General features: G+C 38.4%; 1 protein-coding gene across 1 annotated transcript in view; it reads left to right on the top strand.

Annotated features, from left to right (window-relative positions):
- slc8a4b (solute carrier family 8 member 4b) overlaps nt 1–27606 on the top strand; it is a 77126-nt gene that overhangs the window by 28311 nt on the left and 21209 nt on the right. Inside the window, exons 3-5 of the mRNA XM_065289008.2 lie at nt 14546–15639; nt 17382–17645; nt 17993–18477. Of these exons, the coding sequence (XP_065145080.1) occupies nt 14602–15639; nt 17382–17645; nt 17993–18477 (1787 nt within the window). The 5' untranslated portion in view covers nt 14546–14601. The remainder of the gene's footprint in view (nt 1–14545; nt 15640–17381; nt 17646–17992; nt 18478–27606) is intronic.

Below are 27606 nucleotides of genomic sequence, written 5' to 3'. Positions count from 1 at the left end.
TTGGCCTTAACAGTGACCCTAACAACTTGCCAAATAACCAGTAGTCTGTGGATGTTGTGTTGTTAATCCAATAAACAGACTTTAAGTTGTTCTTTTTGAGTCTTTATTCCGCACTCTCAACTACATACACACTCATGCTTTCTGTTCTCGTTCTGTTCTCCCGTTCTGTTCTCGCTCTCGCGATATCACTATACTACATCCCTCCCTTTGTTAATTTTAAAGAACATAAATATCAACAATAACTAATTCTTTAACTATATCCAATATTATTTTACTCAAAACATCAATTTTACTTTTCTGTTTCAGTCTCAACCGACTAAACAATCAACAAGTAAACATACTTAAACATCTACATTATCATGTCCTTGAAACGAGCAGGTTTCTTAACAACTCTACCACTACGAGTGGTGATAGGCTTACTCGATGAGTCTGGTACTGTAACTGAAGAACTTTGAGATTCTTCTGTGTAATCAGGCTTGTCTTGAACTCTTTGATCACTTTGTTTTTCTGCTGGTTCTGGCACACTGACCTCCAGTTGAATGGGTACATGACGTATGTGCTTCACATTTCTCACAATCTTAGAACCATCCTCTGCATTGACCATTTCAAAGGAATTGTCTGATGTGTGCTTCAGCAGTACATAGCGAGTGGCTCTATATCTAGAGTCCAGTTTACCATCTTCCATACTTGCCACATATACAATGTCTCCCAAATCAAAGTTGTGTTCTTTGGCTCGACTTGTCATGTCTGCGTACTGTTTCATTTTCTTTTTGTAGCTTTTATGATGACCTTCTATGTCTTTTGTTTCCTTTTTCTCATTGACAAGGCAAGGCAACTTTGTACGAACTTCTCGTCCAAACATAAGATAAGCTGGTGTCTCACCTGATGCTCTATGTGGGGTAGATCTATGGGCAAGAAGAATCTTGGAGAGATCATCTTTCCAATTCCTTCCCTCACTTTTAGCTGCTTTGAAGGCTTTCTTTAGATAGCGATGAAATCTTTCTATTTTACCATTACTTTTGGGGTAGTAAGGTGAAGCCTTGATGTGTTTTACTCCATTAGCTTTTAGAAATCCCTCGAAGACTTTTCCTACAAACTGCTTGCCGTTATCCGTAACTACCTCACAGGGATATCCAAATCGGGCAAAGATTTTTCCCATTTCCTTGGTAACAGTCTCAGAAGTTATGTCATTGATAACTACTGCTTCAGGGTATGATGTGTAGTAGTCTATCACAGTAAGTATATAGACATTCTGAATGGGACCCACCAAATCAACTCCTAGTTTGGTCCAAGGTCTTGGTGGAAGCTCTAACGGTTGCAGAGGTTGATCTTCATGTAAGGGTTGATTCAGAACACACGCATTACAATTCCTGATCATACTTTCTACATCCATGTCCATATTAGGCCAGTAGAATTTGCTTCTCAAGAACTGCTTTGTGCGAATTACACCTTGATGTGTCTCATGAGCTATTTTCAATGCTCGTTGTATCAGTGCTGAAGGCAGAACTATTCTGTGTCCCCGCAGCAAAAGACCATCATGTGTTGATAATTCATCTGAACATCTTTTGTATGTCTGTAGGCTTTCAGGGAGTGTAACAGGCCATTGTCCTGTCTCCACTATGGAAATCAATTGTGTCAAGGTAGCATCTGCCAATGTAGCACTTTTAAGTTCCTCCAGAGTTAAGGCTTGAACATCCATCATATTTACAGTAAGCACTCTGTCCATATACATGTCCACATAGCCATTTTCTTCAGTATCGGGTAAAGGAAGTCTTGAAAGAGAGTCTGCGACATTGTCTTTACCAGCAATGTGTTCGATCTTATAGTCATATGGACACAGTCTCAGTCCAAGTCTTTGTATTCTTGGAGGTAAAAGCTTAGATTTTTCTGGATTAAACATATAAATAAGAGGCCGGTGATCTGTTTGCAGAGTAAACCTGCCTCCCCACAAATATGCTCTGAAGTGTTCTACTGCCCATACACACCCAAGGGCTTCTCGCTCTATCTGAGAGTAACGTCGTTCTGTAGGCGTCAGAGAGCGACTTGCATATGCCACTGGCTTTTTAGTTCCATCTTCCTGTGTCTGAAGCAAAACTGCTCCAAGTCCGACTGGACTTGCATCACTGATTACAAATGTCGGAGCATTTATGTGAAAATATGCTAGACACGGCTCACTAGTCAGTACCTTTTTCAGTCCTTTGAATGCATTCTCTGCCTCAGATGACCATTGCCACTCTTGTCCTTGTCTGGTTAGTTTTCTGAGAGGCTCTGACAGATTTGCATAATTGGGTACAAACTTCATCAAAAATCCACAAGTGCCTAGAAACGAACGTAACTGTGCAACATTTTCTGGTCTGGGAGCTTTAGAGATCGCTTCAACTTTTCGTGAATCTGGTTTTATCCCGTCCTTTGAGACAACATGTCCTAATATCTCAATCTGCTTGAGTCCAAAGGAACATTTTTCTTTGTTTAAGGTCAGTCCTTTTTCTTTAAATCTTTGAAAAACTCTTCTCAGTCTTTGTTCCAGTTCTGTTTCATTTTCAGCGAACACGACCACGTCGTCCATGTAGCACACCACACCTGGCATCCCACATAACATAGAATCCATGGCTTTCTGATACGCTTCGGGAGCACTAGATAATCCAAATGGGACCTTTTTAAAACGATAGCACCCTCTGTGTGTGATAAATGTGGTCATTGGTCTAGATTCAGGTGCTAGATCAACTTGCCAAAAACCTTTACGGGCGTCCAGTTTTGCAAACACTTTCGCTCCCTGCATTGCTTGTAATATACTGTCTATTGTGGGTACTGGATGTCTCTCTCTTACCACTGCTTTGTTCACTTCTCTTAGATCCACACAAAGTCTTACTTCTTTAGTGTCCTTTTTCGGAATGATTAGAATGTTGGATACCCACTCAGATCCTTCATGCACTTCCTCTATTATTCCATCTTCCAGCATTTTATCCAGTTCCTGATTTACAGCCTCCATCATTGGGTATGGTACTCGCCTTAAAGCTTGAGTTACAGGTGTGACTTTCTCATTCACTGATATTTTATGGCAGTAATCTTTGATTTGTCCTAGTCCTTTGAACAAAAACTGATATTCAGCCTCCAGTCTTGAAAATCTTTCAGATGAATTTTCAATTGCACTGACCTTATCTGCTGAATTCAAAATCTTTAAGTCGAAGCAAGACTGTCTTCCCAACAGCGGCTCTACATTTCCTTTAATTACAAAGATGTCATCTTTTGTGTAATTATCCTTCCATTCGAACTGAGCTTCAAAAAATCCCATACAATGAAGGGGGTTTGTCTGTGCATAAGCATAGAATTTTCTCTTTGTTTGTTTCAGTTCAACTCTTTGTGCAAACAATTTGTGATACAGTTCTTCTCCAATGAAATTTCTTCCACTGCCAGTATCTATGACCATCTTTAGTTTCTGTCCATTAACCCTTATGGTCTCTTTTCCTTCTGGATCTATTGAATACACAAAATCATCAGAATCAGAATTGTCCTCTACTGCTCTCACTGGTTTATCTTTGCGATGTGACTTGTCTTTCTCCTTATATTTGTCACCTTTATGCTCTTGTGAGTTGTTTTTCTTTCTGCAAACACGTGCATAATGACCAGTCTTTTTACAATACAGGCAAGTTGCTGATTTTGCCCCACAGTCATCTGCTTTGTGTGTTGTTAGTCCGCACCTGTAACACTTGATGTCGCTGTTACTCTTTTCATGTTGTCCTCTGCCGGTATTTTGCGGTTTCATTTTAGTGTTGGCTGTTGGCCGCTTTCGCACCTTTTGTGTAATAAACATTACTGTCTTTCTCTTTGACATTATTTTCTGAAAGCACTTTAGACTCTGCTTGGGCCGATTCAAAGATTCTAGCAACAGTCAATGCTCTTTCCAATGTTAGCCCTTCTTCTTGTAGCAGTTTGTCTCTCAATCGTCTGTGTGCACATTTCTCTACAAGTTGGTCTCGTATCATATCACATTCTAAAGCGCCGAACTCGCAGGATTTGGCCAGTTCCCTTAACGTATTGACAAATGCGTCAATCGTTTCCTCTTGTAGTTGAGATCTCAATCTGAATTTGTGTCTCTCCAGCACAACATTTTTTCTTGGAGTAAAGTAAGCATCCAATGCGGCTACAGTTTCTGTGTATGACTCTTTAGGATCTGGGAGGTTCGCGAAAATTCTCTGCACCGGAGCACCAATGCAATGTAAGAAAGTAGCGCGTCTTACCGCGTCTGCAGCGTTGATAGTTCCGCTGGCCAACTCGAAGAAACTGTATGAGTCTTTCCAAGTTTTGTATTCAGCATACAAATCCGAAACTCCAAGATTCAATGGAATAGGTGGCGATAGCTGTGCCTGTGCAACATGCTTCGGCGGTGTGTGCGGTTCAGGATGCCCATCCATGTCACACGCGTCTGTGTTTTCTCCGATAGAAAAGTCGTTTCCTTCAACGGTTGAACATTAATCCAACTCGTTCTTTAAAAGATCATCCTCGTCGCCATTTATGTTGTGTTGTTAATCCAATAAACAGACTTTAAGTTGTTCTTTTTGAGTCTTTATTCCGCACTCTCAACTACATACACACTCATGCTTTCTGTTCTCGTTCTGTTCTCCCGTTCTGTTCTCGCTCTCGCGATATCACTATACTACAGTGGACATTGACATTGGTGAATCGCCATCATTAATCCTCAGAAACCAAATCAATCGTCGACGATTGAAGACGGCACCTCTGATTCATATTTAAATAATTTAATAACCGTAAAACTTAGCTTCATACCGTTTTTTTCTGCTAATAGCTGAGGAGTTAGCCATCACAGGATATATTTGGTGTCTTTCTAGCTTTTACAGAAGGTTTTCTATCCAGCCTGAAACTTGTCCCTCTTTTCGGAGTTGTTCAGCAATGCATCCAAACTCTTACATCCTAGATTTATCCACTTGATGTCCATAATTTATCAATTTTTCTGTCGGGTTTGCCGCTAGCTCAATGCTACAATGTCCACTGATGCTTTCTGTTTTTGTGCGTCATCACGCATGTGTGCGTCATCACGCATGTGGCTGGCTTGGCATCAATAAATGTCATGAAAATGCCTGGACTTTTTTCGTAAAATGTAAATAATTTTTGATCTGTATAATTTATAATGTTAATTTCTGTGCTCCAGTAATCCAAAGACATGAGATAACTGTTTTACAGAGGAAAAATGCTTAGCTTTTATTCTTTTGTGTGTGATTACAATAAATATATAAGTGATTCAATTTCCGTTTTATTTTTTTATTTGTCTTTATGTCCCATTTTTTTTTATTAATCGTGCAGCCCTAATATCAATAACAATTGATACCCTGGACCACAAAACCAGTCATAAGTAGCACGGGTATATTTGTAGCAATAGCTAAGAATAAATGGGTAAAAATTATCAATTTTTATGCCATTAAAAAATCATTAGGATATTAAGTAAAGATCATGTTGCACTAAAAGTGTTTTACTGGCTTGTAATCATAGAGGAACCATTTTTAGTTCTAAACAGAACCTATGTAGAACCTGTGTATTACCTGTGAAGAATCATATTGTATGTTAAACCATAAGTGGTGCTTTGGTCATGCTTTAGCCCCACTTATGGTTTTACCGAGGTGCTATATAGTCCTAAAATGGTTCCCCTATGATTATGAGCGTTTTAGTACCATTTAGCACCATTTTTAGAGTGTATTTTGTAAATTTCCTACTATAAATAGTATCTCGGCCAAATATTGTCCTAAATTTTTGATTGCTCTTATAGTAGTTTTCTGCAAAGAGCCCATGTACAGGTTCTGACTAATATTCAGGCTCTTTATCAAATTTGTGAACCTATCTGTGAAATTTTGAACCTGTCAAAAATCTCATAATCTAATAATGAGATTAGGAGCATCAAAGTTTGATTTCAATCTCTGATTTCACATTGATTTAAATCTTTGACATTGCTCAAGGTTATATAAGATATTAAGGTTATATTTTTACAAAATGTTCTGTACATTATATAGAACAATTTTATGTAGAAAACAGTAAAACACAAATAATGAGGCTGGGTTTTCACAGGCAGAATCACAGTTGCTCACAAAATGTAAGTAAACATGGCAGATTTAGCATTGCCTGGCAGTCATAATGACTATAAATATATCACAGCAAGGGCCAGTGGCAGTCCTGACTCACTTGGTGCCGTAGGTGAAACAAGACATAACCCAAGGAAAACAACTCTGAACTACTTTGTAATTCTGTATATAAGTTTAAAGAGAGTTCAGTTCAGACAGTTCAGATTTTGTTTAGCCTGAAGAGGATCCCAAGCATAAAAACATTTTGAAAGTATACAGTTAATATACTCCCTTATAATGTATACATAATTCAAAATTAACATACTTTTATGTATTCCTCAAGTATTTCTCAAGGTCTCACACCCTATATAGAAAGGAACAGGTGTTGTAGTTAGCCTACAGGTCTTGAATCTGAACATGAGCCAGCTGGTGGGATTCAGGTTGAGTTGACTACTGTCAGAGGCTGTTCCTGGGTCAGTACTGGGACAGGTTTGACCCCTGCAGCCTCTGACAGTAATCAGGCTTTTAATAAAGGAAATGCAGGTGGTGGAGAAAGCAGATCAAAATTTCTGTTTCTCCAAGGTCAGCCATGATGGTTGCCCTTTAATAACCTCCACTAAATGTTGCATTACGTAACATGGTACCAGATACATATCAGCTTTTAGGATCTTTCTGCATCTTATTGCTCTCTTTTTTTACACTAAATTTTCTTGTTTATGATAATAAACTCTTGTTGTTTAGCAGTAATAGATTAAGCAAGATGAGAACTTTATTAATCTGCTTATAATCTTAGTGAGGTCATAGCTCTGACAATTTGTTAGTGATGATGCCTGTTGAGATGAACTTTGACAGTCACATTTTGTTATTTTGCTGGCGACTTGGCATTTGTTTCCATATTTTTCCTTTAGGTGTAGTCATAACTGTGTGTCAGTATCAGCAGTCAGACAGCCATTACACAATACTGGTTAAATGATCCAAGCTGATCGATCATTTGTCTGATCCCTCTTTCATGTTTGCTCTTTTATCCTATGTTCACTTTAAACTAGTACAAACCAGTTTTTTGCAATCTTTGTTTGAATTCCAGATCTGCATATCAGCAAAAATTATTTGTGTCGCAGGGGGCCAAACCACAACTCTATAAAAAGCAGCTTACATCTACTTTTGACATCCACATACTTCAGCTTGGTAAACAGGGAAACTATGCTTCTCATTCTTATCCTGTGCATGTTAAACGGACAGTAAGTAGCAGGGTTCCCACTCCTTAGTTAACTTCAAATTCAGGGACCTTTCAAGGACTTTCCAGGTCTAATACCCTCAAATTCAAGGACTAAATGTGGGGACACATTTCAAGTGAGAGCAAGGTTACATCGTATTACCTTTTAAGATACATTGTTACAGTTCACTTTTGAGGGAACTTGCGCTGCGTCACTGCGGTGACACTTTGGGGAAGCCTCCAGGGCTAAGTGCGTCTGAATGTGTATATCAAATTCAACCAATGGTGAGGCTTAAAGGAATAGTCCATTTTCTTAAAAGAAAAATCCAGATAATTTTCTCACCGCCATGTTATCCAAAATGTTGATGTCTTTCTTTGTTCAGTCGAGAAGAAATGATGTTTTTTGAGGAAAACATTGCAGGACTTTTCTCATTTTAATGGACTTTAATGGACACCAACAATTAACACTTAACTCAACACGTAACAGTTTTTTTTCAACAGAGTTTCAAAGGACTATAAACGATCCCAAACGAGGCATAAGGGTCTTATCTAGCGAGACGATTTTCATTTTGACAAGAAAAATAACAAATATACACTTTTAAACCACAACTTCTCATCCAGATCCCGTCCTGAAAGCGTCAGGGTGACCTCACGCAATACGTCATGACGTCAAGAGGTCACAGAGGACGAACGCGAAACTCCGCCCCAGTGTTTACAAATGTGTTGGAAGAGGACCGTTCTGACGTTGTTGTATGTGGAATGAAACTAATTAATGTCTTGGTGTCAGTTTATTGTTTACAATGGTCCGCAAATGTGCGTTTTATATATGTAACACGTGACCTCCCTACGTCACTACGTTAGCATTTACGTTAGGTCCCGCTGGACCGGATCTAGATGAGAAATTGTGGTTTAAAAAAGTGTATATTTGTTATTTTTCTTGTCAAAAATGAAAATCGTTTCGCTAGATAAGACCCTTATGCCTCGTTTGGGATGGTTTAGAGTCTTTTGAAACTCAAGGATTTCAAGGACCCATGGGAACCCTGAAGTATAAGTGTTTTATTAATCATAATCATATTCATAAATATGTCCTCATTGGTGTCAAATGACCTCTGCCAGTGATTCTGACTTACATTGGACGTGTAAGTCAAAGGAGGCTTCCCTGGCGTTTCGCAATACTATAATATCAGAGAGGGACCAAAAGCACTAGCCTACCAACGCGTTTCCACAACACGTTTTCATTCAGAACACGTGAACCAGCTGAAACGGACAAGGAGATCAGCGATTACATAACGGCTACCTGTAGTTACAACACGCATTTGGAAAAGCGAGGCGCTAGAGAGCACTATTCGTTTAAATGCAAAATACAATTTCACCACTAGATAGGGGTAAATCCTACATATTGTCCCTTTAAAAACTTACAGATTATACATTCAACATTAATCAAATATAAGTATCTTTAAGTACAAAGAATAATAATACCAAAAACTCTTGGTATTTTTTAAGTCACTGTAAAGTAATCCTACCTGTGTTGTATTTTGGACTCTATTTCTCACTTGTAGCTTAAAGTAATTTCGGGCAACCCTGTAATTCATACTCCACCATTATTACTTACTCTCAGTTCAGCGCTATCCGGTTTCTGCCTCCCTGCTTCAGGTTAAACTCTGAACTCAACCACATTGGCTTTTAAAAATGGCTGAGGTGGACCACCCATGAATGAAAAATCATACTTGCAGATCCAGATCTAGGCTTTGACTGAAAAAACATTCTGATGTTCCCTCAGCTTTGCTGTAATGTATGCATTTTTTTCAAAAAGCAAAAGTACTGACTATATTTTCATAGTTTGTGTACAGAATGGCAGTGTATATTTTGGAAATTTAAAACAATTTTGGGAAAGGTCAACTCTGTACGACAGCCTCAATAAACTTACTACATACAAATGTTTTGAATAATATCTAAAAATATCTGTTCTGTAAAGATTAGATTAATGGGTGTGATTAGGGTTAAGGGATAGTAAATATTAAACTTTAGAAAGAAAAGGAAAGTCAATGGAAAGTCTACGATACAAAAACAAACAAGTGTGAAGGGCAGACAGGGCATGTGCTAGGTCAGGGTGATAATGAGGTTTGCTGAGAAGATGTCAACTCTTCACCAGTGAGGGCACAAACATAGAAATCAGCAGGAAAAATACACAAATGGATTTGCATACAGAGTGTGCTCTCATACTTTTTTATGAAATAAAGTGAGACATTGTATTGCAGTGTTTTGTGTAAAGCTGCTTTAAGCCAATACGCATTCAGAAAATCCTTATACAAATTACAATGATTTTTTTATTAGTTTTCATAAATTTTTTTACATTTTCTGAAGAAGTTGCTACAAACAAGTGTGGTTTTCAATGTGTTTGCTTGCGATCTTCTATGTTGTTCATATTTTCTAGCTTCAACTCTAGTCCTGCTCATAAACATGGCTTGGTAGACTGCACTTATTGTTAGCTCAGTGACAAAATGTTAAATGCTCTCTCTCATTTGCAAGTCACTTTAGATAAAAATGTCTACTAAAAAGCAATTAACGCAGTGCAATGCAATTTTATGCTTACCCATGTAAAAAGGTCCCACACCCAAGTCTCTACGATATTTTAGTCTGGCTTAAAGACGTTTTGTCGTAGACCTTTAAAGATTTTATTATAATTGTGCAAGCACAACGGAATTGCACCTGTCAGCCTCCATCAATGCATTATAAAATTAAGTCAAATCAAATCAAATTTACAGGAAGAATAAATATTATATACAAGTACAAAATATAAACCGCATAATGTATAAAAAACAGAATGTTAAGTACTGTAGTAAACCATGTAAAATAGCAAGGTGCAAATGCAAAGTAAGCTAAAACATAAACAATGTAACAGTGAGTAAGTAGAGAAATGTCCTGTTATTATTTCAAATCAGACACCAGTACAGTTTTTTCACTCTTATTTAGGTAAATGAAATGTTCCTGTGGTGATGTTGGATCACAGTTTTAGATTTATTTGTGCATTGGGTCTGTGTTTTAAGTAGGAAATAGTCTATGGTATGACTGTGGTATATATATATATATATATATATTTAGGTGCCCGCAAAGCACATTCTATTGATAGTCTCAATTGTAATATTTTTTATTACATATTTTTTATATAAGCTTGGCTTGGTTTATGTGTGTTAACATGTTAAACAATACTAAAACATATTAACAAGTAAAATAAAATAAAATCAACAAGTAAAACAAAAACATTTTGAGTAGACTATATCAAAAAGTAGTCCTCCATATTGTTTTATCCATTGTGGTAGCCCTTGCTCACAAAAAGGTTGGAGACCCCTGCTGTAGGTGATTATTGATGACAAAGTAAAATCAATACTAGACTTCATGCTGAAAGAAATAAAAGTAACATGCTGTGTGTTAAATTGTTCCCCAGCATGCTCAGTTAATAACAGGTGTGCACTCATAAACACACTTAGGGGTTGTGTACACCAAAACTTTTACGCCCGCGGCCGGCGCATGTTTTCAATTGTTTCCAATGGAAGCTCGGCGTTTTTCAAATTAGCCAGCAGCTAGCGGGTTTTTTCCGCGCTGAAAACCGGCGCTCGGCGTTTTTTCCGCGCTCGGCGCTGAGCGTCGAGAGTTGAAAGAGATTCAACTTGGGGAGAAAAGCTCCGCTCGTCAATGTCAGTTCTCACACGGCCGCCCAATCACAGTGGAGGAGGGGCGGGACATTACCACAGCAACCAACCGGCTCGCAGCTGAAGTATCACAGCTACCGAAGCGCTCAGCTGAAGAAAGCTGGCACTCAGCTGAAAAACAGCTGGCATTCGGCGTCCTCAAGGCGTTTTCAGCCGCGTTTAAAAGTTTTGGTGTGTCCAGCCCCTTACACAACAATAATCGAACATACAGTGGTTGTATGCTTCTTTCAGTCTGTGCACTTTTATGTCCACGGTGTTGATTTGTATTATGATTTATTACAACGGTCTCTTTGTTTTCACCACAATCAACAATTTTCTCACAAATAGTTGTTAAGTAAGTGTGCTTGGTTCTATAGAGACAGGTGTCTCTTTTTAAAGCCAAAAAAAAAAAAATGAATAACTTATTTACTTGTGTATTTAGGCTCCAATTATTTAAGACACACTTGCCAGTTAATACCAAAAATAATACAAAATGCCATTAGCATCATTTCTGTTGTTGTACGATTTATTATTTAGTAAAGAATCTTCCTGTCATGCATAAATCTGCAGAGCATTTTAAAAAGTATGCAAGGGCCCATTTGAAATACTCAATTGATGGTGGCCCAACAGTTAATCTTTAGGTCTGTGTTTCCTTTTTGAAGCGCATGTAACAGCCCGAAAGACCTTTTCATATATCTCATATCAGTCCTGACTGAGTCAGCACTGAAAATCTCATAGCTCACACGTGCACATATATTCCAGATCTGACTGTGACTTACCGACACCACAAGCCCATAAACATTTTTAGACATCTTACCCTGTTGCATGCACACAATGTGCCAGTCCATTAGCTTATTAAAGGGACACAACTCCAGTCATGTTTTTGAATGGTCATGCATCATTTTCTCAGTTGCCGCTGAGACAGGAGAAATACAGATTTCAGTGTTGCACTTCCTTCTTTCAATGAGGTAAAAAGCATCATTTTGCATTACTGAAAGAAGGAAGTCCAATATATTTGTTGAGGGAGACTACAAACACCCATTTTCTCGGTCAAATAGACACCAAATTCTAAATTTATGTTACATTTTGACTACAAATATGACATACTTTCAATAAAGATTAATGTTTCTACGGATAAAATGCTTCTTTAACACAAAGTTCACAATTTACTGATGGTGTCACTCACAGCAGATTTGCATATTTTTGTGTGTACGTGTGGTGTCTGAATACATGCAGCATACAGTAGATTTAGTGGTTACAAAGGGGGTCAAAACTACATATTGATGTTGGATTTGTATGGTTATGTTTGCATCATTCATTTAAAATGCTAGGTTAATTTCAAAAGGTGATAAATGCAACCGATTGGTTAAAAATTAACCCGGAAAATGGTTATATTTGACCAGCATTTTTAATTAAACAACCCAGTATAGGTTAAATTACAAACCAAACGTTTTGTCCCTTTTTGACCCCTTTTTGAACACTTTGGGCCCTATCTTGCACCCAGCGCAATTGACTTTGTCAGTGACGCATGTATCATTCGTATTTTGCACCGGCGCACAGCGGGTTTTTCCCTCCACAGACGCACGTCGGCAAACTAGGGAATGAACTTGCGCTCCCTGGGCGGTTCAGCGCAAAAAAGGAGGCGTGTTAAGGCGCAAACCATCCCTGATGCTATTTTGCAGTTTCAAAAAACAATTGCGCCACTGACCAAAAAAAACTAGTCTAAAGTCAGTGGCGCTTTGCGCGTTGTTCATTATGCTATTTTAAAGGGCGCAGGCTTGACCATAATGTATAACGTGCACAACGCGCACACACTTTGCTTATCTAATCTACACAGATGCAACAGTTATTTTTGCAAATCATAAATTGTTACAATAAAAAATATTAACACATGAGATAAGGGGAATCATAGTGGTGAGCATTGTGGTGATAGTTTTTATTTATTTTGTGTGGCTGCGTTATAAAATTCTCATGCAAATAACGATTAAAATATTTTCATTTTACATTTGTTGTGTGGCTGTATTACGTTTATTTTATGTAAATAATAATTAAAATGTTTTCATAAGAAACCTTAATGTATATGAACTTGGGGTTGGACCTTGCTTGCGTTTCTTGGGTTCGATTTCAAAGCCCCCAAACCCTTTCAGCGGTGAGGGTGGACGCAGCGATGTCCTCTGCTGGCGTCTGTGTAGAGGCAGATCCACCTCCCGTTACACGGCGTGCCCGATTTATGCTGGCAAGCTTGGGATTCCCCCGTCTCCTGACATCATTGTAGCGCTTGGCGCAACGAAGGGGATGCCAGCTGATGAGACAATTGTGGCTATTTCCTCTCACGTCTGTTTAACCTACGCTGATTTGGGCGGGTTTCTCCCATCCCCATACAAAACAACTTCTCTGTCTTTGACTGCTCTTACAAGAACGTTGGTCTCCTCGGCTGTGAACCGCTCCTGGCGTGCGCCTGTTAAATCCGTCATAATAATAGCAACCCACCATGGAACTTGCACCCTTGCGTTTAAAGGAAATGTTGGATAGCGTTCTGATTGGTTTATTTGACGTTACGCCCCAAACCACACCTATGAATAATGAACCTACTTCAGACCAACCCCTTATTGATTTGTGCCTGGCGCAAGAGTTATTTCTCCCGCCGGGAAAATAGCAACAGTGCCCAAGATCCGCCCACAAAGTCACTTGCGACTTGTGCTTCGCACTTGCGTTTCAGATCGTTAAAATAGGGCCCTTTGGGTGTGTGTATTATTTTCCACTAATTGTTTGCTTTTAAAGACCTTGCTTAGGAAATGTTCGGTGAAGTCATGAAAATGTTTAACATTTTTGTAAAAAATTGTATAAAAGTTGTATATCAGTAAATGCATATTATTATCAGAACCATGTGTGTGTTGGTATGTAATCATGTCTTAGTGAAGGGTGGGCGGGGTCAGGGAAATAATGAAAATCAGAAATTTTGTCAGTTCAGCAAGAAGAAAGATGGAAAGTGGGAGCTGATAAAATGTTGATGGGGTGTGGAACGTGAGGGATGGATGATAGTGTAGGTGTGACATGTTGGCAGGTCGATGAAGGAGATGTAATGTGCTGAGATGGAAAAACGGAGAGAAGCAGACAGATTAAGCTTAGAGAGAAAGTGACAATTGAAAAAGGCTTTTTAGTAGCCTTGTAATGGTCAAATGTTATAAACATCAACCTTCATGGTTTAGGGAGTTTTAAGAGATGCACGGGGAACAATATTGTAGTCTAAACATTACATTTATAATATAAAGAATCTGGAGAGCCAGAGGATAAGTCTAAATAATTTCCATAGGCAAAATAGCTTTGTTTTAAGCTAAGTTTTAATGTGTATATCAGATTTTTTATTTATGTATTAATGTTTTTCCTAAAACACATACTATCCTTTTCTCAGAAGAAGCAGGAGACAGAAGCCCAAATCTCCATTTGCTCTTGATGTAATCTCTCTGCTGTCTAAGAGAAAAAATCGAAAGATTACAGAGATCTCGTTTTTCTTTTTTTAATCTCATGGGCTTTATTTTCTCTCACTCAGTGTCTCCCTCTCTATTTCTTTTTAGGTGGTGTGTAGTTCAAAAATTCCAGCACAAATCTTCAAAGATCAAGCTCACCTGCCATGCCTTTTTTCTTCAGTTCATCCCATCTGTCCTTCATACCCTTGATCCTCCCCCTCCTCCTCTTCCTTTCCCTCTCCATCCCTTCTAAAGCTGACCCCCATGATGTAGCCCAGTCTACTTCCAACTGTTCCCAAAGAGATGTTTGTTCAGAAGGAGTCATCCTTCCTGTTTGGAACCCCCTGAACCCCTCAGTTGGTGACAAAGTAGCCCGTGCCATAGTGTACCTAGTTGCACTAGTCTACATGTTTTTAGGTATGTCAATCATCGCTGACCGCTTTATGACTGCTATCGAAGTCATAACGTCACAAGAAAAGGAAATCACTACGAAGAGACCCAACGGTGAAACGGTCACAACCACAGTTCGTATTTGGAACGAGACCGTCTCCAATCTCACGCTCATGGCTTTGGGTTCATCGGCACCTGAGATTCTGCTTTCTGTCATTGAGGTCTGCGGACATAACTTTGAAGCTGGATCTCTAGGTCCTAGCACCATCGTGGGGAGTGCTGCCTTCAACATGTTCGTTATCATCGGAATCTGCGTCTACGTGGTCCCCGATTACGAAACCCGGAAGGTCAAACATCTACGAGTGTTTTTCGTGACTGCGGCATGGAGCTTGTTTGCCTACATCTGGCTCTATCTGATCCTCTCCGTTATCTCTCCTGGTGAGGTGGAAGTGTGGGAAGCTGTCCTGACGTTCCTTTTCTTCCCTTTTTGCGTGGTCCAGGCCTGGATTGCGGACCGCCGTTTGCTTTTTTACAAGTACGTTCGCAAACGTTACAGAGCCGACAAAGGACGTGGAATCATTGTGTCCGAGGGTGGAGAGGAGATTGGCAGGGATGGGGGATTCACAAAGATGGACATGCTGGAAATTGATGGAATGACGGCACATCTTGATGGAGTTCATCTGGAGAGTCGACTTAATGGACGCGATCAAGACGATGAGGCAAGAAGAGATATGGCAAGAACACTGAAGGAACTCAAGCAGAGACACCCAGATAAAGACATGGAGCAGCTTATAGAAATGGCCAATTATCAGGTATAAAATCACTATACTGACTATTAAGATGGTATGATTGTAAACTTGCAGCACATGTTAAACAAGCATGGTTTAGGATTTCACAAACCAACTAGGAGAATGATAAAAAAAATATAATAATAATGGTAGAAAAATAAGTCAAGAAATTTAAAATGTTCCTGTAGCTTGATGTAAAGACAATTGCGTTCATTTTGCAAAAGTCATGGGTTCAAACTCCAGTGAACATTTATACTAATTATGTCTCATCATAAATGTTTCTGCTAAATGCATAAATGTAAATGAGATTACTGGGATGATGTTGATCAATAACACTTTACAAGGTTGTGTGTTTGTTAAATAAAAGGGGACATATCATGAAAGATTTTTTCCATGTTTAAGTGCAATAATTGGGTCCACAGTGCTTCTATCAACCTAGAAAATGTAAAAAAAATAACAACCCAGTAACTTAGTTTTGGTAAACCATTCTCTGCAAGCATGTGAAAAAAAATAGGTTATTAAAATTTGTCTCTCCTTGTGATGTCAGAAGGGGATCTTTTTACATTAATATCGCACCTTATTCTGCATTATCCAACCACGACCCTCCATTTAGTGCAGAGATCTCATTTGCATTTAAAAGGACAACCAAAAACGGCACATTTCTGCTCACACCTACAAAGTGGCAATTTTAACATATAATAATAAATTATCTATATGTTTTTTTGAGCTAAAACTTCACATACGTACCCTGGACACACCAAAGATTTATTTTACATCTTAAAAAAGTATTATGAAATGTCCCCCTTTAAAGGGATAGTTCACCCAAAAATGAATCATTTTCTCACCCCATTTACTTACATAGTATTCTTTTTTCCTACTATAGAAGTGAATGGGGTCCACAAACGTTTTGGTTAAACATTTATCAAAATATTTTCCTTTGTGTTCATCAGAACAAAGACATTTATACAGGTTTGTAACAACATGAGGGTGAGAAAATGATGACAGAATTTTCATTTTTGGGTGAACTATCCCTTTAATAAAAGTGTTAACAAAATATTGGTTAAGTTCATGTTGTTACATTTTATGTTGTATAATGTAAAAGACAAGATCTCATAGGATATTTGTTTTACAAGTTCGCATTAACATATAGGGTAATGAGATAAAGCATATTTGGCGTGCTGTCTGATGGGAGGGCTCTGAGCCCGAACCCAGCGTACTCTTAAACTGGATTAGATGTACTATCTGAGAGTGAGGCGATGGGGTGGAGGAGGGATGCTACAAAAACGGGACAAAGGTGAGGGACGGCTATAGACACCTCTTTGCGCGTGATTGGTTGGATTACCTTACCATGGTCCTCCTGAACTTCGTTAAATAAACTTCTAAAAGCTGATTTTAACCCAAATATGCTAACTAGACCTGGAGATATTTAAACGTTTTAATATTTTCAATCCAGTTCATTTAAAACAAGACCCTGCACACTATAAATCTTGCAAAAGTAACAAAAATTGAATTAGTTAGCAACATTAACTACCGGTAATAACTTTTTTATACTTTTGCAAGTATAAAAGGATTTATAGGATTTAAAGTGTGCGGGATCTTTCTGCTGTTTCTGATTATTGACCATGTTTAGTATATTTTACAAACAGGTATGCGAGGTGACTGTAAAATTTGAGTACTGTAACTTTTTTGAGCTTGGCAAACTGGTCTGCGACCGAACTACAGGTTAGAAAGACCTAAACCAAGCTTCCTTAATCTAACCTCTGCAGGTTCTTATACAGCAGCAGAAGAGCAGAGCTTTCTACCGCATCCAGGCAACGAGGATGATGATTGGTGCAGGAAACATCCTGAAGAAACACGCAGCAGATCAGGCCCGTAAGGTGGTCAGCGGTGGAGAAACACGAGAGCAGGAGGATGAGCCTCATATTACACGATTAGAGTTTGAACCTGCCCTATATCAGTGCTTTGAGAACTGTGGCTCTTTAAAACTCACTGTACAGAGGCATGGAGGAGATGCTGGATGTACTGTTAAGGTGAGTTCAAAGTGAAAAAAGTTATTAATATAAAAGTTAACAAAATATGTAGGCTTCAAGTAAACATCTTGTTGTTATTACACATTTAGTAATAAAAATAGAAAATTAATTCAGTAATTTTCCTTTCCTTTTCATGTCAATATTGTTTAATAAATGTAATAATTAAATTATTATTACATTTTTTTAATTATTATACTACATCCACTTAACGCAAAACCAGTACTTTTGATATTATAATTAAGAAGTGACTCACTTTGAACTTTTTGAATATGCACTGAAGTGTTTTTCTCAGGTTATTAACTGGGAATAAGTTCACAAAGACCTTATTAACCTTTTTTATTCAACAGGTTGACTACCGCACTGAAGATGGCACCGCCAATGCCGGTTCGGACTATGAATTCGCAGAGGGCACAGTGGTCTTTAAACCTGGCGAAAATCTTAAAGAGCTAACCGTCGGCATTATTGATGATGACATCTTTGAGGAAGATGAATACTTCTATGTCCGCCTGAGCAACCCCCGCATAGTCGGATGGGCTGATGGACATCCAATTGCCTTAGAAAGTGGAGCGTCTGCCCCTACCGCAGCCCTCGGCGAAGCCCACACAGCTACCGTCACGATCTACGATGATGACCATGCCGGGATTTTCACATTCGAGAGTGAATCGATGCGAGTCAGCGAAAGCATCGGAATCATGCAGGTGAAGGTCCAGAGGACATCTGGAGCACGTGGTCTGGTGGCTGTACCTTATCATACTGTGGATGGGTCCGCTCATGGAGGAGAGGACTATGAACACGTGTCTGGAAAACTGCAATTCAAGAACGATGAAACTATGTAAGTGATTTCTGTCAGTTTCATTTTGTATTTTCGTGTGCGATAGATAGAAAAAGAGAGAGAGAGAGAGAATGCATATGTCTGTCAGTACTTCTATCCAGCTATATTTGTGCTGAAAGATTCTTCCATTTTACTTGAAACTTCTTTGTGAAAATTACTGCTTTTAGGCCTGCAAATGCATAAAACTTATTAGATTTGTTATTTTGTTGATGTGTGTGTTTTGGATTTTTTGCTCATGCATCTGTCGTTCATGCAAATTGATTTCAAGGCAAGAAAACGCTACAAGGAATTAATTTTCATTCTGTAAGGAATGCATTTCTCAGCGTGTAGTTTGTAAAATATCTGTCAGGAAGTGTCGAATACGTGAGAAGTAACGGCGGCGAGCAGGGTCCAGTCTACAGACAGTGATTTTAGGGGTGTTCATTGACATGATAAAATTCACATTATGTTTCACATTAGCAAAAAACAAAAAATAAATGTTAAATATTCACCCATATGTTCTAATTCTAATCTAAACGCTTATATTCATGTAATGCAGTTTAGTTTTAGGATGCAAAAAGAACAGCAAATGAAAAAAATATCTTAAGAAATGTGTTTATTTATTTATTTTTAACCCCTTAAGTGGCGCAAATTCCCTTTGAGTGTGGTGAAAATGAGATATACACCTTCAAATTAATATAACTTTGGCATTTTTTGGTCTAGAAGCCTAATCTTTGTCATGATTTAAAGAAGACACTTTGGGGTGAAAAGTAGGTGAAAATATTAAATAAATAAATTGTTTTAGCAGTTTACATTTATTTCAATAAATAAAAATAATTCCATAACATATTAATTTTATAAATAAAATTATAAAAATGTAATTATTTTACAAAAGTAGTAATGCATACATGAAAACATAAGTCTCAAGTAGTTCTCAAGTAGTTTTTGTGTTAAAATCACAAAAAAATGTGGTTTGTTTCACACTTTTAGTAGTTTTACCAACAACGACCACTAGGTGTCAATGGTTTGCTGCATACTCTTGTCACAAATTAATAAATTACTGTCACTGGATTATTATTACTGCAAAAAGGTTTTGAAATATAAAAACTAAATTCTTAGAGCTTTCCAACAATATACAGTTTTTTTGAAGATTTATACTAAGTTTTATGAATACATAATCATTAATATGCATTCCAATGGGGGGGGGGGTCATGTAACAAAAAAAAGGTCACTAAATTATTTCTATCATCAGATGACCTTGAAATATGAAAATTACATTCTGAGAACCTTCTAGTGATATAGTTTATTAAGATTTTTTAGGTTTAGAGTAAGGCTTTAGTGTTTTAAATATGTAAAAACAAATTTGGCCTACCTGTGGCCCCGGGATATTTTATAACTGACTCTCACTACGTCATAATTCTCACAACATGGTGATAAAATTTGAAAACTACAAACTTAGAGCTTTCCAACAGTATATAGTTTGTCAAGATTGTTTAGCTAAATTTATGTTACTGTAGCTCAGGTGTAGAGCATTGTGTTAGCAGCACAAAATATCATGGGTTTGATTTCCAGGGAACACACATACTGATAAATAAATGCACTGTAAGTTACTTTGAATAAAACTGCCAAAAAAAGTAAATGCATGAATTTTTCAGCAGGGGTTTAAATCTTCTCTGTCTTTATCCATTTTTCCTCAGTTTTGTCATCTGCATTTACAGATCATCTTGAAAACAATATTCTCATGCATACTGCCATTATCATCTAAACTTCATCTCTATTGTTTACTCCACCTTTTCTAAATCCTCTCCCTGTTTAATAACTTCCCAGCCCTGTATTCATCCATCAGTCCTCGCTGAAATAATCTCTTTGAATATATTGCAGTTGTATATTGGTGCGCTTTAGCTTAATATAAAATATAAATGTGTGTGTGCAGGACCGTGTGTTGAAAAGGTTAGGGAAGGTTAATATCAGTGTGGCCCCTGTGGGCTTGGCATAGATGTAAAGTCTAGTGGACGGCTGAAGAGGTGCCGGGACAGAGTTAATGAAATGCTGAGAGGGGTCAGCAGAGTCTTCAGAAGACAGAAGAGATGAGAAAAGACAGGGAGGTCTGGAGGATTCGTTTGTGTATGTCTGAGTGTGTCATTGCATGTTACTTTAATGCGTGTGATATGTATAGGACTGAGCCTTGGTGCAGCGGCGTGTGATAGAGCCCTGGAATGAGGAGACAGTGTCCCCTCTGTGCCTTTTGTTTTGTTTGTCCAAATACAAAACATGTTTGATGATACACAGTTTCAAGGTTAAATTCAAATGAATCAGAATATAACACATAACAATTTAGTTTTATTATCAACCAATTTCTGTTTTTTTTGCATCGTTTTGGGCCACTTCTGAGAAAAATGTTTCTGCCTTAGTGTCAGTCTGTTGTTGTCATGCTGATTTATTGCTCAGGATTTATGAGATACAGAGAAACACTTTCGCATACGCAAACTTTCATTTGAACTGCTCTCTATGCTGTCTCTTTGTATTACTCTTGTACTCTTCCACTCAGTCTGTCTATATAACAGGATTTTCTGATGCCGCGCTTGCACGCTTTTCATATTTCACACACAAAATTTCATTTTCTCTTTCGAATCTATTACATTGTCAGCTTCTCTGTCTTCTTTCTTTTCGTTTTATTTTTCTTCACTGCCAGTATTTCTAATTTATGACTCTTTTATTTTACTTCTAGTATCTCTAATATACATCCTTTAAAATACTTGCTTAAATAGCACTAGGAATATAAGTCTGATTACAAACCTACATACAACTATTGCTACAGAGCTATGTTCTCAGAAGGCGAAGCACTGCTACTTGGGCCGAGTGATTTGCTCGCAGCACCCGAGAAGCCCCCTGGTGAGGAGCAGAGAGTTCGGTCAGAGTTATGCAAATCACTCCGCCCAGTAGCAGTGCTTCGCCTTCTGAGAATATAGTTCATAGGATGTATACTGTTAAAAGATGGCTGTGTCTCATATGACCTTGTTATTTGTATACGGTGTGACTATACAAATCACAACACATAAATAGGAAAATGTTTGCGTTATTTTGTCACTTATTGGGAGCAGTATGCTAGCTGGAGCCATTCACTTCCAGTTATTGTGCTAAGCTAAGTTAGCGGGGGCTGCGTCAGACAGAGTTACAGCACGCACGGAGATGAGAAAGGTATGTATGGACTTATCTAACTCTGGGGGAGTAGTTTTTTCCTTAAAGGGATAGTTCGGCCAAAAACGATATTAAACCCATGATTTACTCACCCCCAAGCTGTCCGAGTTGCATATGTCCATCGTTTTTCAGACAAACACATTTTCGGATATTTTAGAAAATATTTTAGATCTTTCTGTTCATTAAATGTAATGTCACGGGGTCCAGCAATAGTCCACGACCTTCAAGTCCAAAAAAGTGCGTCCATCCTTCACAAATTAAATCCAAACGGCTCCAGGATGATAAACAAAGGTCTTCTGTGGGTAATCCGTGCGGTGTTGTTGTAGAAATATCCATATTTAAAATGTTATTAACGTTATAAACTACCTTCCGGTAGCGCCGCCATCTTGGAGTGATCCGCATTCAGGATGAGAGCTTACGCAGCGTACAGAGTTTCTCTGCTGCTGCTCTGTGCCCCCGCCCTCCGAATTTGTCATACGTCACTAAGAAAAGTGCGTACACTACGCTAATACTCTCTCCTGAGTCTAAGATGGCGGCGCTACCGGAAGGTAGTTTATAACGTTAATAACATTTTAAATATGGATATTTCTACAACAACACCGCACGGATTACCCACAGAAGACCTTTGTTTATCATCCTGGAGCCGTTTGGATTTAATTTGTGAAGGATGGACGCACTTTTTTGGACTTGAAGGTCGTGGACTATTGCTGGACCCCGTGACATTACATTTAATGAACAGAAAGATCTAAAATATTTTCTAAAATATCCGAAAATGTGTTTGTCTGAAAAACGATGGACATATGCAACTCGGACAGCTTGGGGGTGAGTAAATCATGGGTTTAATATCGTTTTTGGCCGAACTATCCCTTTAAGCCTATACTAACATGTGTTTACTGTAAACCTGATTTGCAAAAATTTGGACTCAAATTAAATGTAATATTTAATACAATATTAAACCCCTTTGTTTCCCTCGTCTTCCATATTATATAGTAGGCGAAAAGCAGTAGGCGAGTAGTACAGTATGTCCGAATTCATAGTATTCGAAAAATAGTAGGCGGAAAGCCCCCGGATGACCTACTACTTTCAGCCAAATCCTGGATTTAATGGACACTACTTTAACTTTAGTATCTTATGAGCCCTCGGGAGAGGAGTTCTTCCAACGAAGAAGGAAAGGTGTTGTTATATTCAAAAATGTCTTAAAGTGGTTCATGCAAATACATAAATTAAACAGTAGGTGTGTCACGATTTTCCAAATCCTCGATTTGATTACATTTTCGATTCGATTTGATTCTCGTTTTTTTTTTTTTTTTTTTTTTGGAAGCACAAAAAATTGCTATGCTATGCTATTTTTTATAAAATATAATATTTGTCCTTGAACCCGGAGATGTCCTGCCCATGTTAGTCGTGCTGCCAAAAAATGGAAAAATGTGGTACACGCACATACCTTATAAAACAAAACTTCCTGTCAGATGAACATTCCTGTCAGTACTTTGCACCATAAAAACACGCTTTTATTATCGTTAGATGAGATTGTGAGACTATACCCCAATAAGTCATGTTTAAATGCGGTTTTCATAACTCTTAAGCAACTTTTCATAAGTTGTTGTGAAACTTAAACAGATCTCAGTTCAGAGAACGACCAGTCGTGGCAGAGACGCCCTTCTGCTGTACACCTCTCTGTACGTGTTTTTCATTTTATAGTTTTTCTCTATTTAATGTTCCAGTGAAGCCTTATCATCATTATGCCATGTCACTAATCTTACCATGGGTGTACCCTGCTCTAACCTCAGGCTGCCATAGGTTCTCTATATGTAAAACCACATTACAGAAAAATACAGAGGTCTGCTATGTTATCCTTTAGTTATGTTCTGAGCATAGTTAGGATTGAGAAGCATACGCTGTAATTGACTTGGTCTGAAAATAAACATTGCTAGTTTGTAATTTCGAAACTTAGCATTAGGATAAGATGCAAGCAGCGAAAGCGCAAAATAGTTGGACATCTGTTTACTAAGGCCTCTTTGAGTAATGACTCATTCTTAATTAAATCTTAATATGAATTTGTGTTTCTGTCCGAAATTTGCTTTCAGGCACAATGCGATGCTTGTTTTTCCCTTCATCTTGTATGTCTTTGTCTGGGTTTATTAGATAAAGTGCCCACATTTGCGGATAATCCCATCATACACATACACTATAGAGTGTTTTAATTAGAGGACGGATGTCCAAGCAGAGGAAGGCTGGAGGCCGATTGTCCCAGCCATGATTACAGCTTTCACAGCTGGCTTACTGCTCGCTCGGCATTTTCCTTGAATTCAGCTTCTTATACTCTGCGTGACAGCATTACAGAAGCCAGTTTGAGTCCTCTGCTGCATTCGGTTTAAAAGCATTGACACAGCATTTGAAATACATCTGTAAGCTACCATACACAGCCATGTTATAAAAATGCAATTAAATTAAAATGCATAGTGATTTGATCCATTGTATGAAGAGTTTACACAAGTGATGTAGACGAGAGGACCAGCTTTGGTGTTGTCATGGCAATGACTCTTGTGCCAATTTGTTAAGAGTACCTATTGTCCGATTTACGTTTTTACATTTCCTTTGGTGTGTAGGTGTGTATTAGTACATGTTAATGCTATGCAAAAGGTACAAACCCCAAAGTAAACAATGACGCAAGTTATCATCTCCAACGTAAATTTTTTTTTGAGTTAACATCCCAAATTGAAACCTGAAGCACAGATCTGAGGTCTTGAATCTGTTTGCATTCACAAAGGTGACCAAGTCTACAGTACATAAAAGGTATAGCGAAAGATTTTCCAGAATTTTAGAAAAGAACCGCCCTCTCCACTTAAAAAAAAAATGCAATTGCACTCTACCTGCTCCTGAAAGGGAATGCATATTGAACATGGGCACGAGAGAGCATGCACGAGCCTAGTTCTAATCATGCACGCTCTTGTTTACAAGTTGCTGTCGGCATGGCCCATACAAGCCTACTTTCCAAAAGTAGCAAAAAAAGTATTTGTGTAATAACGTACGACGGGCACGTACGACAGCCTTATGTAAACAAATCACCAGAATGATTGACAACTAGGAGGACCAATAGTCTTGATGATCCACCCGGAAAAAGAAAATCCTCCGCTATACCTTTAAAGCGTAACTAAACCCCTGGTCAGAGCCTGACTCCGCCCACTGGCAATATTTGAAAAATGCAAGAAAAGTGGGCAGACCCCAACGGAGATAGAGGGGACGAACTAAGTGTGTGGTGAGATCGTAACAAGGGCGTGGTGAGCTTGAACCTGCTTACGTCACAAGTCTTTTTCTGGACCCAACATCCAATAGGAAAATTCAACTGCAGTAGCCACCGTTCAACCTGAAGAGGGCAGCACTCAGACGTTTTTACACCAGTATTGAAACACTTTATATCCAAATGTCAAAAAACTTACTAAAATCAATGAACAGCACTAATAAAGCATCATTCTTACAGATCATTAACTAAAAAAAGTTGGTTTAGGGTTTAGTTACTCTTTAATGTCGTACCATTACAGACATTATAACCATTGAAGGCAACTCGGTCTCTGCTTACCTTTTTCTTACCTAAGATGGATTAGTCTGCACTGGTTTACTCTGTCAGTGATCTATGGTACAGTACTAAGCAACTTATCTTTTCTATTCTCTCTGCCTTTACTTTCTCTATGTTTCTCCCTATGTTCTCCTTTGTTGCCCATACATTTGTCTGCTCATTTATAGATTAAGGGTCTGTCAGCATTCCTGTACTCCAAGCAAGTGCTTGGTTATCAGAGGAATATTTCATTGCATGCTCAAAACAAAGCTTTTAGAAATAGGCATAAATCACACCCACTGGATGCAGCCAATAAGGCAACATGATTTTACTTTCACAGAATGCAAAGCTTTAATAAACATTTGACACCTTTGCTCAGTTGATGTAGTGTATGTAAAGAATTATTTGGTATTGTAAAGGCTTTTCAAGATTTTAGGGAAGATGAAACATGCAGGAGAACTGCTGCTAATGCCAGATATTGGCTCCTGCATCTAGATTTTTTATAGGAGATGTTGACAGACTGGCAGCAGGCTGCTGGCACGCTATCCCATCAAATTCAGCCAACCACGCACCTTACCTTGAACTTCTGTGAGTGCTGATGTTCCTGTGGGGCACATGGGTTGGTTAATGAGTTTTTAACATGCATAGTAAGCTAAATAGTTAATGAAGGAATGAAAGAAGAGAAGAAAGGGTGATTTAAGGATGATAAAACATACATGATAACATACAAAGGAACCAGGTGGTGATAGATGGCAGATAAGGTGGCGGACATCTCATTTTGTGTGTGATAAAGATGGATAAACCCCCAGTGAAATGGTTAATGAAGAATGCATTTCTTTTGTGGGTTTGGATAAGGCAAGATTTTTCAATTTTCTCATTGAGTAGACTTTATTGAAAGAGTCAGACCATCTGTTAGTCTGGTTATGTGTGCAAGGAAAGCGATTGCAGATGTGATTATGGGGTTATCAGACCTGTTAGTGCTTTTGCAGGTTAGACTTGACAGAAATATCTGTGAAATAGAGGAGGCGAGAGCTTGAGAATACAAAATATATACCACAGCTTGTTACATAGGAAAAGATGTTTGAGATATTTCTGTTCTCTCTGTCTGTACTATCCATAATCAATAGTCGAAAAACCGACCATTTCACGAGTTAATCTGCCCAAACAGTCTTGACAATAATGATAGTTGCTTTTTATATATGCTTGGAGAATGATTGACATTTATGTTGTAGATAGGCAGTGACAGCCTATATTTGCAATCTTGTAAAGTGGGAGATTGTAGTGTATTGTATAGAGTAGATTTTGGTATTATTGAATGTAAGTTTTGTAGTTAAATAACTGCAAGGTTTAAACCTGCATTCATTGCCTCCATAATTTGGGCCCTAAAGAAAGCCCTGAATCCCAGGTTGTTCCAACCGTCCTTTGTGTGATGTAAGTTGATTTAGATGAAATTATTTGCTTAATGTCTAAATAATAAATTGCAGCATATAAGTAAGTAAGTATTACCCTTCTTTAGCTAACCAACTTATTTCAAAAAAACAGTTATAAATAATGTATGGGTGTATCATTGTAGTAATTTGTACAGCAGCAGTCAACAGTACATCAACAGTACAGAACAGCAGAAATAGCATGGATAAATTAAAGGACTAAAGGGGTGTGCACACCAAAGCTTTTAAGCACGGCTGAAAACGCTAGGCGGACACTGACTGCCAGCTTTATTTCAGCCGATTGCCAGCTTTCTTCAGCTGAGCGCTTTGGTTGCTGCGGTCACCAGCGTAAAAGCTTTGGTGTGCACGCCCCCTAAGTGTCACCATCATTCAGGTTGTATGTATTTATGTAAATGAACATCAAATGTTTAATTCACAGTCTGGTTCCCACGGGTCCTTGAAATCCTTGAAAGTTTGTGAATCTAATTTGATTTAGACATTCAGACACACTTACCCCTGGAAGCGTCCCCAAAGTGTCACCGCAGTGACGCAGCGCGAGTTCCCTCAAAAGGGAACTGTAACAATGTATTTTAAAAGGTAGCACAATGTAACCTTGCTCTCACTTGCAATGTGTCCCCACATTTAGTCCTTGAATTTGAGGGTATTGGACCTCGAAAGTCCTTGAAAGGTCCTTGAATTTGAAGTTAACTAAGGTGTGGGACCCTGTATTATGTAGTTATGAAATATTTGTAAAAAAGTGCATGTAAAAGTAGGCCCAATTCCATTTCTACCCCTTACCCCTACACTTTCCCCTACCCCTCCGTTTAGTGCGTTCACATAAAGAGTTAGGAATATGGATATCCCAATTCTCTTTTAGTTGGAGGGGTAGGATCAAATAGCCCTTCAAACAAACATTTTTCAAGACCTCATTTCAAACGAAGACATTTTCTAACATGGCTGCTCATGCGA

Source organism: Paramisgurnus dabryanus, chromosome 2 (genome assembly GCF_030506205.2).
Source record: "Paramisgurnus dabryanus chromosome 2, PD_genome_1.1, whole genome shotgun sequence".
NCBI classification, from domain to species: domain Eukaryota; kingdom Metazoa; phylum Chordata; class Actinopteri; order Cypriniformes; family Cobitidae; genus Paramisgurnus; species Paramisgurnus dabryanus.
The sequence above is the reverse complement of the archived record's forward strand: the minus strand, read 5'-3'. Positions and strand labels throughout refer to the sequence as shown.